We start from the raw sequence: 18,888 nt of genomic DNA, 5'->3' as shown, positions 1-18,888 counted from the left end.
TTCTAAACAGACTGTAACCCTGTAAGTTAACTGCCCAGTCATAGCTTTCATCCAACCATGTCTCGGTTATTCCCACTATGTCATAGTTACCTGTAGATATTTCTGCTTCCAGTTCATCCATCTTGTTTGTCAGGCTCCTGGCATTTGCTAGCACGCAGTTTACACGATTTTGTTTTGTTCCAATCTTCTCCCTGTGGATTGTATTAGCAATTTTCTTACCTCCCTTCCAAGTATCTTGTCTTGGACCTTCTTTGTCGCACTTCATATCTTTCATTAGTATGTCCTCTGGTTGCATGTTCGTGTCCGGCGTTTTTCTTCCCATCCCCTCTTCTTCTAGTTTAACGCCCTCCTGATGAGTGTTGCGAGTCTCCTGGCGAATGTGTGTTTCCCGGGTTTGTTGAGGTGTAGTCCGTCTCTGGCAAGGAGTCCATCATAGAGGTAATTCACACCGTGGTCCAGGAATCCAAATCCTTGTTGTCTGCACCATCGTCTCAGCCAGCTGTTCACATCAAGGATCCTGTTCCATCTCCTGACGCCATGCCCGTCTACTGGAAGGATAGAAGAAAAAACTACCTGCGTATCCAGTTCTTTTACTTTCTTCCCCAATGCTTCAAAGTCCTTGCAGATTGATAATCCGCAGCAGAAATTTCCGCAGCATGTGCACAGCACATGCGGATTATCATTGGGGGACATGGCAGACCTTCTACCATGCGTTTTTAATGCGTTTCCGCAGCTGCAAAAACGCATTAAAAATGCATCGTGGGCACACAGCCTACCTCGTGCTCCCCTGATTCATTATATTTACGTGCCCCCTCCGCCCCTATTCGTTGTCATGTCCTCTCCCACCCCCACCCTCTATTCATTATCAACTACTCTCCCCCACATTCAATACATCATTTACTCTACCCCACCCTCAATTTATCATTATTTGCTGCCACATCCCCAATTCATCATTTGTTGCCCACCATCCTCAATTCATTATCATTTACTGTCCCCACCCTCAAGTCATCATTATTTGCTCTCCCCCAGCCCCCGAAAGTCATCACTTGCTCTCCCCACCCCCAATTCATCATTTGCGTACCCTCACCCCACCTCACATAATCTTTTGCAGTCCCCCCTCTCAACTCATCATTTGTAGTCCCCCTCCCACAACATCATTTGCAGTCCCCTTAGCCCTCTCACTTCTTCATGTGCCGTCCACTCACCCATTGAATTAATTTTATAAATTAAAAAAAGTTTTTTCATACTTAGCTCACTGACGATCCTCTGCAGGCGCAGCTCCGCTCCTGGTGTGCGTACACAATGACGTCATCGCGTACGCGTCACCTGACCAGAAGTCCAGAGGGAGCTGGAGCTGCGCGTGCAGCCATCCAGGTGACGGCCGTGGAGCTCCGGGAAAAAAGCTCCCGGTGCTGAGATGTAGGCCGCCTTCGGCAGCACCCCGGCGCACACCACTATTACACCATGGGGCCCCATACAGCACTAAGGGCAGTAATGCCCTGATGGCGGCCCTGTTTGCATGTGATTTCAACGCAGGATTTCTCAGAAAAGGCAAAGCAGATCTGTACAATACAGGTATGGGTTCAATCATCATGAAAGCGCCTGTACACACCAGTCTTTAGTTTGAGATATAAAATCCTCATGACAGGTTCCCTTCACAAAATGTTACATTTACAGCATGCTGGGATTTGGGGAACAAAAAACCATCATGGACCAACAAAAGGCATCAAAAATGTGACCCAAACAAAAGAAAACATTTTATGACTCCCTAAGCTAATCCCTCTCCCCAAAGTTTTTTTTTTGACATATTCGGGTTGCTCAGATGCTGTGACAATCAGATGCTTTTGGTTCACAGAATACGCGCTGTCACATACATAGATCAAAGTGAATTTTATTGTACATGAACTTCCATATTTGTTACCCAGAACGTCGCCCCATAGACGAGTGGTCGCCTTACCACTTGTGAACACTGGATGCGGCACTTGCTGCATCCTTCAAACTCAGTATGGCGGTGGACGTGTGATTTATCCACTTGACAGCTTCCATTCAGAAGAGGATGCAGCTGGAAAGGCCGTCACCAATGTCAGCCATGTCACGGCCGCCATGTTGATCGCTGTGGATTCAGCATCTATTGCATCCAGTGTTTACAAGCACCACCCATCGGCGGCAGGATCGCTTCAATGCAAGTAATGAAGCTTGCTGTGCCAGCACATGTCTTTTCCGGACAAGATCACCCCTTCATTATGATATAGCTGCTTATAATTTGCGGCCTCCTTTCTGACTGTCAATGATGAGCGGTGGGCATGTGGTGGGCATTCTCTATGCAGCCCTTCTTCCCCGTAGCTTACCATGGTTTATACTGAAGGTTTGGGATTTCTTCTCCCCCCGGTAGTTGTTATGGAGATGGCAGACTGCAGACGTAAATCTTCGTGTTTTATTAATCAATGTGATAGATCCGCAGTGACGCACACCTCCGCTATGTGATAGATCCGCAGTGACGCACACCTCCGCTATGTGATAGATCCACAGTGACGCACACCTCCGCTATGTGATAGATCCGCAGTGACGCACACCTCCGCTATGTGATAGATCCGCAGTGACGCACACCTCCGCTATGTGATAGATCCGCAGTGACGCACACCTCCGCTATGTGATAGATCCACAGTGACGCACACCTCCGCTATGTGATAGATCCACAGTGACGCACACCTCTGCTCCTGAGGATGAATGACTGCGGTCTACAGTCCCCGCAGGATAATGACACATCGAATATTAATGATCTCCTGCCAGTCCTGAGCGACTGAAAGGGGCAGACAACTGTTGTGGAACTACAATCCCCAGGTTGTCCTGTCTTGTTAACCCCCCATACAAATAACAGTATTATAAGGACTACTACATCCATTCTAACCCTAATAAGGGGAGCACTGATTGGCAGGATAATAGGAGCACAGGGCATACTTGTACTTGTAGTCCACATTACCGCTGCTGAACTGTAGACATATGGGATGTCTCTGGTGTCCATCTTGAAGTGGTGACCATTATTTGAGAACTCTCCTCATATTTGGTAGGGTTGGGCTTTCATTGCCACAGGCTGTGGAGGACTGATGTCAGGACTAGAAGGATATATGTATACCGACATTTTGAATGACCTTGCTGGAATTTGTGGTTCCTCAGAAGTATATATAAAAAGGTGCAAACTGGGTGTTCGTACATGAAATAGAAAACAAGTGCAATAACTAGGACTTAATGATTGACAGCCTGGTACAAGGGGAGAGGGCACTCTTCCCCCCAGAGCTTGCAATCTATAAGGGAGGTGGCCAGAGGCAGTAAGGAGGTAAAGCCTGCAACCTACAATATATGACGAGGCGGGTGGGTTTCCAGGTTGCTGGTGAATGTGTGGGAAAGGAGCAGACAACAGCAAAAATGGAGATGGTCTTGTGAGCCCGGAGATTAAAGGGTTACTCAAGTCCTTAACTGGTTAAAATTGCAAAGTGCCTGTAAAAGTGAGCAACTTTGCAATTTACTTGTTATTAAAGATCTTCTCTGTTCTGAAGAGCACAGGGATTATTAATGGTATTGTTTACTGCTCATTACCTAGGTTACCAGCCACTGCAGCAGTCTATCAGAGGTGGTTGGTCTTCCAGGCAAGGAGTGAAAGCTTGCATACTCTAAGTTATAAAACTTGTAAGCGCTGCTCTGAAGCTGACCGAGTGCTGGATGTGGCCACCTTCAGTGGCCCTGCACTTCTCCAATGCTCTCTGCACAGGAGATCACACAGTTTTGGCCAGTGCACAATGAACGCTCGCTACACCGCAAGCAAGATGCCAGGAGGCTGGGGAGCAGTGTGCTGCTAAAGAACGATGGTAGCAGCAAGCAAGGAGGCTGGAGAGCGACGTGCTGCTGAAGAATGATGGTAACAGCAAGCAAGGAGGCTGGGGAGCAGTGTGCTGCTGAAGAATGATGGTTACAACAGCAAGCAAGAAGCCAGAAGGCTAGGGAGCGATGTGCTGCTGAAGAATGATGGTAACAGCAAGCAAGGAGGCTGGGGAGCGGTGTGCTGCTGAAGAATGATGGTAACAACAGCAAGCAAGAAGCCAGAAGGCTAGGGAGCGATGTGCTGCTGAAGAATGATGTTAACAGCAAGCAAGAAGCCCAGAGGCTGGGGAGCGGTGTGCTGCTGAAGAATGATGGTAACAGCAAGCAAGGAGGCTGGGGAGCGGTGTGCTGCTGAAGAATGATGGTAACAACAGCAAGCAAGAAGCCAGAAGGCTAGGGAGCGATGTGCTGCTGAAGAATGATGGTAACAGCAAGAAAGAAGCCCAGAGGCTGGGGAGCGGTGTGCTGCTGAAGAATGATGGTAACAGCAAGCAAGGAGGCTGGGGAGCGGTGTGCTGCTGAAGAATGATGGTAACAACAGCAAGCAAGAAGCCAGAAGGCTAGGGAGCGATGTGCTGCTGAAGAATGATGGTAACAGCAAGCAAGAAGCCCAGAGGCTGGGGAGTAGTGTGCTGCTGAAGAATGATGGTAACAGCAAGCAAGGAGGCTGGGGAGCGGTGTGCTGCTGAAGAATGATGGTTACAACAGCAAGCAAGAAGCCAGAAGGCTAGGGAGCGATGTGCTGCTGAAGAATGATGGTAACAGCAAGCAAGGAGGCTGGGGAGCGGTGTGCTGCTGAAGAATGATGGTAACAACAGCAAGCAAGAAGCCCAGAGGCTGGGGAGCGGTGTGCTGCTGAAGAATGATGGTAACAGCAAGCAAGGAGGCTGGAGAGCGGCGTGCTGCTGAAGAATGATGGTAACAGCAAGCAAGGAGGCTGGGGAGCGGTGTGCTGCTGAAGAATGATGGTAACTACTGCTTGCAAGAAGCCAGAAGGCTAGGGAGCGATGTGCTGCTGAAGAATGATGGTAACAGCAAGCAAGGAGGCTGGGGAGCGGTGTGCTGCTGAAGAATGATGGTTACAACAGCAAGCAAGAAGCCAGAAGGCTAGGGAGCGATGTGCTGCTGAAGAATGATGGTAACAGCAAGCAAGGAGGCTGGGGAGCGGTGTGCTGCTGAAGAATGATGGTTACAACAGCAAGCAAGAAGCCAGAAGGCTAGGGAGCGATGTGCTGCTGAAGAATGATGGTAACAGCAAGCAAGGAGGCTGGGGAGCGGTGTGCTGCTGAAGAATGATGGTAACAACAGCAAGCAAGAAGCCAGAAGGCTAGGGAGCGATGTGCTGCTGAAGAATGATGGTAACAGCAAGCAAGGAGGCTGGGGAGCGGTGTGCTGCTGAAGAATGATGGTAACAACAGCAAGCAAGAAGCCAGAAGGCTAGGGAGCGATGTGCTGCTGAAGAATGATGTTAACAGCAAGCAAGAAGCCCAGAGGCTGGGGAGCGGTGTGCTGCTGAAGAATGATGGTAACAGCAAGCAAGGAGGCTGGGGAGCGGTGTGCTGCTGAAGAATGATGGTAACAACAGCAAGCAAGAAGCCAGAAGGCTAGGGAGCGATGTGCTGCTGAAGAATGATGGTAACAGCAAGAAAGAAGCCCAGAGGCTGGGGAGCGGTGTGCTGCTGAAGAATGATGGTAACAGCAAGCAAGGAGGCTGGGGAGCGGTGTGCTGCTGAAGAATGATGGTAACAACAGCAAGCAAGAAGCCAGAAGGCTAGGGAGCGATGTGCTGCTGAAGAATGATGGTAACAGCAAGCAAGAAGCCCAGAGGCTGGGGAGTAGTGTGCTGCTGAAGAATGATGGTAACAGCAAGCAAGGAGGCTGGGGAGCGGTGTGCTGCTGAAGAATGATGGTTACAACAGCAAGCAAGAAGCCAGAAGGCTAGGGAGCGATGTGCTGCTGAAGAATGATGGTAACAGCAAGCAAGGAGGCTGGGGAGCGGTGTGCTGCTGAAGAATGATGGTAACAACAGCAAGCAAGAAGCCCAGAGGCTGGGGAGCGGTGTGCTGCTGAAGAATGATGGTAACAGGAAGCAAGGAGGCTGGAGAGCGGCGTGCTGCTGAAGAATGATGGTAACAGCAAGCAAGGAGGCTGGGGAGCGGTGTGCTGCTGAAGAATGATGGTAACTACTGCTTGCAAGAAGCCAGAAGGCTGGGGAGTGGTGTTCTGCTGAAGAATGATTGTAACAATACTTTGTGTGGGGCGGTAGGATAAGATTAGAGGGCACAGTTTATGGACAGCCTTGTATGGAGAAGGAGGAGGATGTACACTACTCTTTCCATTGCCTGTGTTCTTTGGCAACCTCAAGTCGGACCTTCCGGTTCTTTCCAGAGATGAAAGGCTTCTTGACTGGACCTCGTGCATTCAGCCCTACTGCTCTTAGCTGTCACACCACAGTTTGGTGACTCACTTTGATCCCTTTATGTTTCGTTGATTTCGTGTGAAATCTGTCCAGCACTTTTATAAACATCAGATACTGACTTTTTCTTAAGAATGTGATCAACTCTGGAGGAAGTTTTCTGTGGTCGTCCACTTCTGGCTTTGTCAGCTGTTCCATAACCGTATTTTTCTTTCTTTAATATACATAACATTTGACTCTGAGAACAGGTGAATTCCATATCTACCTCTTTTTGGCTTTCGCCTGACTTCACTCTCAGAATAATAAGCTTCCTGACATCTGGTGATAAATTTGTCTCTGCGATGTTTTAACCTAAAAAAACACACATAAAACAAAAAAACTTTATTAGGCAAAATTCGACTACCCATGACAAAATACGCAAAACATTTGGCCCAGCAAATGTTGAAAACCAACACATAAAGGGATAAAACAATGTCAAACACCATTTTCGACAACCATTTGCTTCCGGTTTACGAAAATCACCAGGAAAATGGCGTCACAACCACCAGACAGAAGTAATCACACTTTTAAAAAAAAAAAAGCAAAACTTTTGTTTGCCACTGACTGTATATGATGAATGCACACATAGATTATCACATATCGGTTCTAATTCTCCATTGGTTGGTATTACTTCACATAAATATTACTGGAGTATAAATAATAATCTCTTGTGGCTGAGTGTTGTTCGTTCCTTTTCTTGGTCAGCGGAGATTGGAGAGTCTTCTCGGGCAATGAGCTTGGTGCTCTTCTCGGCTGGTGGATCTTTACCTGCTGGAAAGAGCAGAACCCAGATCCAGGTGCTGTGAAGAACGTGTACATGCTGGCGAGCACGGTCTCCTCCAAGATCCTCCGGGCCATTGCTGTGCAGGAGGGCTTTCACTTTCAGGTACTCCATACCCTGGCTCCCCTCTGCCCTTCGGGGTCACCACTATACTGTAATACATGATCTCCTCATTGCCGTCTTCTCTTCTTTGCAGGAAACACTGACCGGATTTAAGTGGATGGGAAATAGAGCGAAAGAACTGATTGACCAGGGGAAAACTGTTTTATTTGCCTTTGAGGAAGCCATAGGTGAGAGCGTATGGCGTATATTGGCCCATGTGCAGCCGGTGGGTCGATCTTTAGTGATCTGGTCATAATTCCCACACTTGCATGAGTTGACCACTTTCTTTATTTTATTGTGTATTGGTGTGGCACTTACTCATATATAGGTATTCTAGGTTTTCCTCTCCTATGGAGTGCTGCCGGCTTGTTAGTGCCACCTTCCTCCCAGACCGTGCCATGCTGGCCATTCTCAGGATCGCTGGTCTGGAGGTCTGACCCCACCAATCGTAATCCTAGTGAGATGCCATCATATTATGACATGGAAGGGGGCATTTTGTGTACTTACAACTGAAGAGCACCCTTGCTGCTTCCCCGCTCTCCCATTAGACTAGGTTTGTCGATCTGTCTGCCCCATGTCAGCTATTACTCTGCTCATGCCTTGTGTTCCAGGCTACATGTGCTGCCCGCTAGTCTTGGACAAAGATGGAGTAAGTGCTGCCGTCATTGCTGCAGAAATGGCCAGCTACCTCGCAACTAAAAACCTCTCCCTGTCTCAGCAGCTCAGCGCAATTTTTAACAAGTAAGTTTTCTATGGCCTGTTTATACTGTCTCCTGTATAGCACCAACATAAGTCACAGCGCTGTACACGGACACCAGGCAAGCACCCTGCCTCGTCATTATAGTCAGTATTCACGGTAGGGAATATTTTACTAAGGAAAGATTTTATATATATTATATTTATTTATTTATTTTCAGGGTCTAATTCATCAAGCATTTGTTTGCCCGAATTCTGGTTTAAAACTACTTAAAATGTCACCATTTTGTAGTTGTGCAAAATTTTTGATGTTTTTACACCAGTCCTGACTAACTCTGCCAAGTTTTTGAAAAGTGGGCAATCATGGCTGACAAATTCATCATAATTTACAGCACAAAAGTGGCATCAATTACGACAGTAATACAGAAATGTAGATCAGCGCTGACTGGCGTCCATCTCTAGCAGTGGCGCACAGCAATTGAATGATGCGCCAAACTCATTAAAGAAGTGCAGGAATCGTACCCCAGTGTTCTGCTCCTTAAAGTGGATGTCCGGGACTTTCATATTGGTGGTCTATCCTTAGGATGGGTTCTCAATATCTGATTGGTGGGGGTGGAACAACCAGCCCGTCTTCCGATCAGCTGTTCCCGGTGCAGGCAGCGACCAGTGGTGTTGAGTTGCGGAGCTGCACAACACAGCTCTGTCGACTGCATAGTGGCCGCAGCCAGGTACTGCACATCCGTCCCCTCTGTTGATTCATGTAGGGGGCAGATGTGCAGTACTCAGCCGTGGCCACTATTCCGTTGATGGAGCTGTGCTGGGTAACTCGGCACATCTGTCCAGCACCGGGATTACTGATCAGATAATGATGACTCATCCTAAGGCGAGGCCATCAATATAGAAGTACAGGACAACCCCTTTAAGACTGGCATAGAATGAATGAATTCGTCTCCTAAGAGTATTCAGTATATATTTGCACAGGTCAGGTTGCCATCTCATACATCCGTTGTATCTCAGACTGACTGTTATCACCCATTATCAGTATAATGATCCTTTTAATCATCAGTGATCATTAGATAACCAGTTATAATCATTATCATGTCATTGACAGGTATGGCTATCACATAAGCAGGAATTCCTATTTTCTCTGCTATGATCAAACTACTATCAAAAACCTATTTGACAACCTCCGAAACTACAACGGTGACGCCAAGTACCCCAAACTGTGTGGAAAATTTGAGGTGACCGGAGTGCGGGACTTAACCACAGGGTACGACGACAACCAGCCCGATAACAAAGCCGTGAGTATCTTTTCTTTGTGTCCGCATTAATATGCCTTTATTACAGTAGGCATTTAGTGACTTTTTACATCCTCCGTCTCGAGGGCACTTTGAAGAAGTTGTCCAGGTATGAGATGAGTTTTCAGTCTATGTGAGTACCGCACACTGTCAGGATTCTCGTGCCAGCGGCAGGAGCGGGCGGTAACATGACCGCAAGTAAGCCATGTGCACACTTCCGTCCACATTCCAACTAAGCATGCCCGACCTCGCCCAGTACAAGGGCACAGAGCGAGGCTGCGCACGTCAAGTCGGCACATGACCGCCCAGTCTTGCCGAAACTGAATTTTCTGTATTTCCAGGAATATTTGTGCCCCCAACCGCTATCCAATCACTACTTTTCCCTCATTGTTACCCTTAATGTATAGTCTCAATGACAAGACATGAGCCGCCGGTGCCCCTCCCTGGTGCCAGGGTATCCTAAACCTTTTATGTAATCAGCGGACTCGTGTCACACCGCACAGCTTATTAGTGATAATGGCACCAGGCACTGTACGGCAGTGGTGAGAGTTTGGGGGGGCACATATATTCCAGGAATGTTTATTATAGCATGGAAACACCCTTTAAGACGTTATGGTCTTGCCTAATGATATTATATGAAGGTTTTTCTTCATTATAGATTTTTGTTAGCGGAGACAACTACATAAACATTTCCACATCATTAAGCCAGAGGCTTCTTATTGAAGCCGGCATAGGGTCTGGCTTCAGAAACCCCCAATTATCTGCTGTGATCGTTGGGGAAATCTGCGCTGGGCTTTGCAGTGACCAAACTCAATGATACAAATAAAAACATGTTCTCTTGGTGAGAAGGGGAGTGAGATTAGCACCTGCGACACGAACGTGAAAACATGGTCCGAGTACGTGCAGCGATGTACAGACCAGACGTGGGTCTTCTGACCAGAACTCAACAGCCCCATATATGATATCTATGAGCAGGGGCGTACCAATCGAGGTTGCAGAGGGTGCAACAGTGATCGGGCCCATGTGGGAGGGGGCCTGCCGACATTAGCTCATATTTCAGCTGGTTGTGCATCAAAGGGCGCACATTCTGCTGAAATGTATTGACTGGGTCCCTGCACCTCAATACACACTACCGGCCAATCGGAGGCCAGCAGCTGATGTCGGCATGCAAGTTACTGGCTGACTCGCATGCTGAAGTCAGTTGTCAGCTACAGAAGGGGACACCACACGTCGTTGGAGCGGGAGAAGGTGAGGAGAATCTTTTTTTTTTTTTTTTTTTTTTTATATGCGTTAAAGAACAGCAGCAGAACGGGTGACATGTATACCAGTATTGGTCCAGGATGGAGGACATGTATACCAGTATTGGCCCAGGATGGAGGACATGTATACCAGTATTGGCCCAGGATGGGGGACATGTATACCTGGATGGGGGACATGTATACCAGTATTGGCCCAGGATGGGGGACATGTATACCTGGATGGGGGACATGTATACCAGTATTGGCCCAGGATGGGGGACATGTATACCTGGATGGGGGACATGTATACCAGTATTGGTCCAGGATGGAGGACATGTATACCTGGATGGGGGACATGTATACCAGTATTGGCCCAGGATGGAGGACATGTATACCAGTATTGGTCCAGGATGGGGGACATGTATACCTGGATGGGGGACATGTATACCAGTATTGGCCCAGGATGGGGGACATGTATATCTGGATGGGGGACATGTATACCAGTATTGGTCCAGGATGGGGGACATGTATATCTGGATGGGGGACATGTATACCAGTATTGGTCCAGGATGGGGGACATGTATACCAGTATTGGTCCAGGATGGGGGACATGTATACCAGTATTGGTCCAGGATGGCGGACATGTATACCAGTATTGGTCCAGAATGGAGGACATGTATACCTGGATGGGGGGCATGTATACCAGTATTGGTCCAGGATGGGGGACATGTATACCTGGATGGGGGACATGTATACCAGTATTGGCCCAGGATGGGGGACATGTATATCTGGATGGGGGACATGTATACCAGTATTGGTCCAGGATGGGGGACATGTATACCAGTATTGGTCCAGGATGGGGGACATGTATACCAGTATTGGTCCAGGATGGCGGACATGTATACCAGTATTGGTCCAGGATGGAGGACATGTATACCAGTATTGGCCCAGGATGGGGGACATGTATATCTGGATGGGGGACATGTATACCAGTATTGGTCCAGGATGGAGGACATATATACCTGGATGGGGGACATGTATACCAGTATTGGCCCAGGATGGGGGACATGTATATCTGGATGGGGGACATGTATACCAGTATTGGTCCAGGATGGGGGACATGTATACCAGTATTGGCCCAGGATGGAGAACATGTATACCAGTATTGGCCCAGGATGGAGGACATGTATACCTGGATGGGGAGGGTATGTTGTATACCAGTATTGGCCCAGGATGCAGGATGAAGGACATGTATACCAGTATTGGTCCTGGATGGGGGACATGTATACCAGTATTGGCCCAAGATGGAGGACATGTATACATGTCCTCCATCCTGGGCCAATACTGGTATACATGTCCTCCATCCTGGGCCAATACTGGTATACATGTCCTCCATCCTGGGCCAATACTGGTATACATGTCCTTCATCCTGGGCCAATACTGGTATACATGTCCTCCATCCTGGGCCAATACTGGTATACATGTCCTCCATCCTGGGCCAATACTGGTATACATGTCCTCCATCCTGGACCAATACTGGTATACAACATGTGTCGTCCCCCCATCCAGGTATACATGTCCTCCATCCTGGGCCAATACTGGTATACATGTCCTCCATCCTGGGCCAGTACTGGTATACATGTACATAGTTTGTAAAGCCGAATAAAGACTTGCGTCCATCAAGTTCGACCTGTAAGTTCTGTAGTTGCTAAAGTTGATCCAGAGGAGGGCAAAAACCCCAAATGATTTAGCCAATCTTCACCTGAGGAAAAATTCCCTCCCGACTCTGAAACCAGCAGTCAGAATAAATCCCTGTATCAACCTACTATTTTATTCTATTTTTAAGTATATGCAGAAATCTGCCTGGTATCTAGAAAAGCATCCAGTCCCCGCTTGAACTGGTGTAGTGAATCCGACATTACCGTCTCCTCACTCAGTGAATTCCATATTCTCACTGCTCTTAACGTAAAGAACCCCTTCCTATGCTGGTGCTGAAACCTTTTCTCTTCCAGTCTTAGTGAGTGCCCTCTTGTTACCGTAATATCCCTCCTTTTGAACAAATCCCGGGCAAGGTCTCTATACTGTCCCCTAACATATTTGTACACATTTATTATGTCCCCCCTCAACCTTCTCTTTTCCAGGCTGAATAGTCCTAGTTTTGCCAACCTCTCTGGGTATTGCAGTCCCTCCATTCCCTTTATTAATTTTGTTGCCCTCCTTTGTACCTTTTCAAGCTCATTTATATCCTTTCTATATATTGGGGCCCATAACTGAGCACAGTATTCCAAGTGTGGTCTGACCAGTGCTTTGTACAGTAGAAGAACAATGTTCTCATCCTTTGCAGCTATACCTCTTCTGATACATCCCATTACCCTGTTTGCCCTTACAGCAGCCGCCTGACTTTGGGCACTCCAATTTAGTTTGCTATCAATCAAGATGCCCAAGTCCTTCTCCATCTCTGAATTCCCCAATGATTTCCCATTCAGTGAGTACTGGTGACTTCCATTTTTCCTTCCCATATGTGTGACCTTACATTTCTCCTCGTTAAACCTCATTTGCCATTTAATGCTCCACCTACCCAGCTTATCCAAATCCCTCTGTAGGTCTGCACTGTCCTCTTTTGTATTAATTGTTTTACATAACTTTGTGTCATCTGCAAATATTGATATTTTACTATTTATCCCGTTGACTATGTCGTTAATAAAGATATTAAATAACATTGGGCCTAGTACAGACCCCTGTGGTACCCCACTAGTGACGCTTACCCAATCTGAGTATATTCCATTTATAACCACCCTCTGCCTTCTATCCTTTAGCCAGTTAGCTACCCACTTGCAGACATTTTCCCCCAGCCCCATCATTCTCATTTTGTATACCAACCTATTATGTGGCACGCTATCGAACGCTTTTGAGAAGTCGAGATACACGACATCCACTGGTTCCCCCTGATCTACTCGAGAGCTAACCTCCTCGTAGAAGTCAATCAGGTTTGTTTGGCAGGAGCGATTCCTCATGAATCCATGTTGGTTCGGGGTTAATAGATTATTAGCGTCAAGATGCTCCATGATTGCCTCATTAATAAAGCCTTCAAAAATTTTGCCCACAACGGACGTCAGACTCACCGGTCGATAGTTTCCGGCGTCACTTTTTGCTCCCTTTTTGAATATTGGCACTACATTCGCCTGTCGCCAATCAAGTGGTACAGACCCAGTCTCAACAGAGTCCTTAAATATAAGATATAACGGTCTGTCTATCACATTACTTAGTTCCCTTAGTACCCGTGGGTGTATGCCATCAGGTCCTGGTGATTTGTTTATTTTAATGTTACTGAGGCGTTTCTGTACCCCAGCTTGGGTTAGATTTGTCATACTTAGTGGAGGATTAAGCTTGTCACTTCTCATTTCGCCTGTTAGTTCTTTTTCCTTTGTGAAAGTTGACGAAAAAAATTTATTTAATAGATTAGCTTTATCCTCATCTTTCTCTATGATTTTGCCTTCATCACTTTTTATCGGTCCAATATTATTCGATTTAATCCTTTTACTATTTATATACGTAAAGAACAGTTTGGGATTTGATCTACTTTCCCTAGCAATACGTCTCTCTGTTTCCTCCTTCGCTATTTTTATTTGTTTTTTGCAGGTTCTCGTTTTTTCCTTGTAACACATTAGTGCCTCCTTGCTGTTTTCCTGTTTTAATCTCTTGAATGCCTCTTTTTTGCTATTTAACGCCCCTTTTACGTTCTTATTCAACCATATTGGTTTCCTCTTATTTCTGGCCCTTTTATTCCCATACGGTATATACCTCTCGCACTGAGTATTCAGAATTCTTTTGAAGGTTTCCCATTTACTATTCGTATTCCTTTGATTAAGAACTTTGTCCCAGTCTATAAGTTGAAGGTTTTCTTTCAGCTGATCAAACTTCGCCCTCCTAAAGTTTAATGTTTTAGTTGTTCCCTTATTGATAACCCTACTGAAGGGCATTTTGAAATTGATAATATTATGATCGCTATTACCTAGGTGCCCCCCTATCTGTACCTCAGTTATTCTATCAGGCCTATTAGTCAATATTAAGTCCAATACTGCCTTCCCTCTCGTTGGTTCCTGCACTAGTTGGGAGAGATAATTATCCTTGATATTTGTCAAGAACCTTTTTCCTTTCTGCGATCTACAGGTTTCTGTTTCCCAGTCAATATCCGGGTAGTTGAAGTCCCCCATTACAATCACCTCATTATGTTTTGCTACTTTGTCTATTTGTCCTAATAGCAGTTTCTCATTCTCCTCTGTTATATTGGGTGGCTTATAGCAGACCCCCAGTAATATTTTATTATTATTTTTTGCCCCCTCTATCTCTACCCACATGGACTCGACCCCCTCTTCTCCCTCTCCTATATCTTCCCTTAGTCTGGGCTTTAGACGTGACTTTACATATAAGCAGACTCCTCCGCCCTTCCCCTGTTTCCGGTCCCTTCTAAATAAACTATAATCTGTTAAATTTACCGTCCAGTCGTAGCTATCGTCTAGCCAAGTCTCTGTTATACCTACGATGTCATACCTCTCCTCCGATATAAGCGCCCGCAGCTCATCCGCCTTATTGGTCAGGCTTCTTGCGTTGGTCAGCATGCAAGATAAAACTTTGGGGTTATTTAGCATCCTATTCTTCTCTAACGATCTAACTGTACTATCCCCACCCCCCTCTCCACCCTCATTATATTCACTTCTCCCCTTCCCCCTTGCTTGCCTCACATCCCACCTATTTCCTTGGTTTCCCCCCCCCCGTCTCTAGTTTAAAAACTCCTCCAACCTATTAGCCATCTTCTTCCCCAGCACCGCTGCACCCTCCCCATTGAGGTGCAGCCCGTCCCTACGGTAGAGCCTGTAGCCGACAGCGAAGTCGGCCCAGTTCTCCATGAACCCAAACCCTTCTGCCTTGCACCAACTCTTTAGCCACTTATTCACCTCCCTAACCTCCCGTTGGCGCTCCTGTGTTTCTCGCGGGATTGGTAGTATTTCTGAGAAAACTACCTTGGAGGTCCTTGCCCTAAGCTTCCTACCTAGATCCCTGAAATCATTTTTAAGGACCCTCCATCTACCACTCACTTTGTCATTGGTGCCAATGTGGACCATGACCGCTGGGTCTTCGCCAGCCCCACCCAGTAACCTGTCAACCCGATCCGCGATGTGCCGGACTCGAGCGCCAGGGAGGCAGCACACCGTTCGGCGATCCCGGTCTTTGTGACAGATTGCCCTGTCTGTCCCCCTAATAATAGAGTCACCCACTACCAGGACCTGTCTAGCCTGCCCTACACTTCCCCCCTCCCCCTCATTACTGGAGCATACACTCCCCCGGCGGTCAGAGGATCTGTCGTGCTCCAATAATGCCGGTTCTGAACCAGCCTTCCTATACTTCTCCCCTCTATCCCTTCTAACCGTTACCCAGCTCCCTGCCTGTTCAGCCTGCACTTCCCCACTAAGCTCCACCCCCAGTGTTGACCCATTGAGTGTCTGCTCGGTGAGCAGCAAACTCCGTTCCATGTTGTCGATGCTCCTCAGTACCGCTATCTGAGCACTTAGATCCAGGATTTGGGCTTCCAAGTGCACGATATGCTCACATCTCTCGCAGCAGTATGGATCCCTGAGCGGTAGCTCAGGGAATGCATACATTGCGCAAGATGTACACTGCACGGCTCCGGCCAACATGGACGTCATTCTAAATATGGGGATACAGTCAGTATATATGTACAAGTACAAAACACAATTATTTATATATAGGTGTATGGACGGGGATCAATTAGGGATGTGCAAGTGTATCGATTAGATATCGGCGCGGGATCAGTTAAGTATGGACGGGGGATCAATTAAGTATCAATTAAGTATGGACGGGGGATCAGCTGAGTGGGTCAGGTGGATTAATTAAGTGTGGACGGTGTGTCAATTAACTATGGACTGGGATCAATAAGTATGGACTGGGGAAATAATTAATTGTGGACTAGGGATTCAATCAATTAATTATGGACAGGGGGTTTAATTAAATAGGATGGGGGGTAAAGCAAAAAAATAGGTATGGACGGTGGGTCAATTAACTAAGGACTGGGGATCAATAAGTATCAATAATATCAATAAATATGTCCTCCATCCTTGGCCAATACTGGTATACATGTCCTCCATCCTGGGCCAATACTGGTATACATGTCCCCAATCCAGGTATACCAGTATTGGCCCAGGATGGAGGACATGTATACCTGGATGGGTGACATGTATACCAGTATTGGCCCTGGATGGAGGACATGTATACCAGTATTGGCCCTGGATGGAGGACATGTATACCAGTATTAGCCCTGGATGGAGAACATGTATACCTGCATGGGGGGACATGTATACCAGTATAGGCCCTGGATGGGGGACATGTATACCAGTATTGGCCCAGGATGGAGGACATGTATACCTGGATGGGGGGACGACACATGTTGTATACCAGTATTGGTCCAGGATGGAGGACATGTATACCAGTATTGGCCCAGGATGGAGGACATGTATACCAGTACTGGCCCAGGAAGGAGGACATGTATACCAGTATAGGCCCTGGATGGGGGACATGTATACCAGTATTGGCCCAAGATGGAGGACATGTATACCTGGATGGGGGGACATGTATACCAGTATTGGCACAGGATTGAGGACATGTATACCTGGATGGGGGGGCATGTTGTATACCAGTATTGGCCCAGGATTGTGGACATGTGTACCTGGATGGGGGGGGGCATGTTGTATACCAGTATTGGCCCAGGATGGAGGACATGTATACCTGGATGGGAGACATGTATACCAGTATTGACCCAGGATGGAGGACATGTATACCTGGATAGGGGACATGTATACCAGTATTGGCCCAGGATGGAGGACATGTATACCTGGATGGCGGACATGTATACCAGTATTGGCCCAGGATGGAGGACATGTATACCAGTATTGGCCCAGGATGGAGGACATGTATACCTGGATGGCGGACATGTATACCAGTATTGGCCCAGGATGGAGGACATGTATACCTGAATGGGGGACACGTATACCAGTATTGGCCCAGGATGGAGGACATGTATACCAGTATTGGCCCAGGATGGGGGACATGTATACCAAAATCTCTTCCATCTTGTTCGAACTTTCCTTAGACCAAAAAGTAGGCAGTGCCCATGTCTTTTAGTCAGGGGATTACCTGACAAGTATCCTGTGCAGAGGTTTACAGGCTGTAGCTCCCCAGCTGTTGCAAGACTACAACTCCCAGCATTCCCATTAGCTCACTGATCTTTGTGTGGCCGGCAGCTTGCACATTCACTCCATGTAATCCTGTCTGTTTCTGTCTTCTCTGCAGATTCTCCCAACTAGTAAGAGCAGCCAGATGATCACGTTCACCTTTGCCAATGGTGGAGTGGCGACCATGAGGACCAGTGGCACGGAGCCAAAAATTAAATATTATGCAGAATTGTGTGCTGCACCAGGAAACAGGTACATGAGGGCATCCACTACCTGATATCACACGTCTTGTTGATAACTACGTGGACAGGAGGAATGGATTTGCCATAGATATTGGATAGTTTGTCCTAGCGATTGCTTTGCTACATTTTGACTGCTGATTAAACCCTGCATTGCTTGTGTGTTCACAGCGACTACAATCAGCTGAAGAAGGAACTGAACGATCTCGCTGATGCCATCGAAGAACATTTCTTTCAGCCAGAAAAAAATAAATTGCAAATGAAAACTGAATAAAGACAAAGAGGCCTCATATAGCAAAAGTGTCTAACAGGGGAACTGGTCCGTAGCCACCAATCAGGGCTCAGCTTCCATCTCTGAAACTGTTGTGGATAAATAAAAGCTGCTCTGGAATTGGTTGCTTTCGGCAATGAGGACAGTTTTGGTAAATGAGGCCCACTATCTATTATAGTGTTACATTGGAGACTTTTATTACATCTATACAATTTCATTTTTTCTTCTTCTAATGATTTCTGCACTAGACAGAAGTGATATTCTATATGATTTTATACAATGTGTTCTAAGTGCATTAAACCTTGTGGTACACTAACTGTTAATTTTTTAACCTTGCCTAGATCTTTAATCACATTGATGTTGTCAGTCCATTTTAGACTTTCTTGCAAATATTCTAATTAATAACAAAGGCTGTAATAGGGAATCGCATGATGTGACCGTTATTAACGCCTTCCCAACATAGGATGCAATCGTACATCCTGTATTGGGAGCGGGCTCAGGAGCTGAGCTTGCACCGCACATGGCAGATGCCGGCTTTGTTTTGATATATATGTCACGGGTTTACGGCAACAGAGAGGAGCCAGAAGACCGCAGCGCTTGAGTTCACGTACTACGGCATTGAATGGAATCACTTCTCCCTCTTATTAAATGATGCTGGTTTCTTTTAGCAGTGCAGGAGTTAAAC

The 18,888-nt window shown here is 46.8% G+C and overlaps 1 protein-coding gene across 2 annotated transcripts in view; it reads left to right on the top strand.

The window, feature by feature from the left end:
* Window positions 1-18,534, top strand: part of PGM2 (phosphoglucomutase 2) — a 63,910-nt gene extending 45,376 nt beyond the window's left edge. For both annotated transcript variants that reach the window (XM_073646208.1, XM_073646201.1), the window contains 6 exons: window positions 7,037-7,217; window positions 7,309-7,402; window positions 7,826-7,955; window positions 9,022-9,211; window positions 17,812-17,945; window positions 18,104-18,534. In XM_073646208.1, the coding sequence (XP_073502309.1) occupies window positions 7,037-7,217; window positions 7,309-7,402; window positions 7,826-7,955; window positions 9,022-9,211; window positions 17,812-17,945; window positions 18,104-18,206 (832 nt within the window). In that variant the 3' untranslated portion in view covers window positions 18,207-18,534. The remainder of the gene's footprint in view (window positions 1-7,036; window positions 7,218-7,308; window positions 7,403-7,825; window positions 7,956-9,021; window positions 9,212-17,811; window positions 17,946-18,103) is intronic.
* The last annotated feature ends 354 nt before the right edge of the window (window positions 18,535-18,888 follow it).

Source organism: Phyllobates terribilis, unplaced genomic scaffold (genome assembly GCF_046119375.1).
Source record: "Phyllobates terribilis strain yellow unplaced genomic scaffold, ASM4611937v1 Scaffold_1__5_contigs__length_1240528914, whole genome shotgun sequence".
Lineage (NCBI taxonomy): Eukaryota > Metazoa > Chordata > Amphibia > Anura > Dendrobatidae > Phyllobates > Phyllobates terribilis.
The sequence above is the reverse complement of the archived record's forward strand: the minus strand, read 5'-3'. Positions and strand labels throughout refer to the sequence as shown.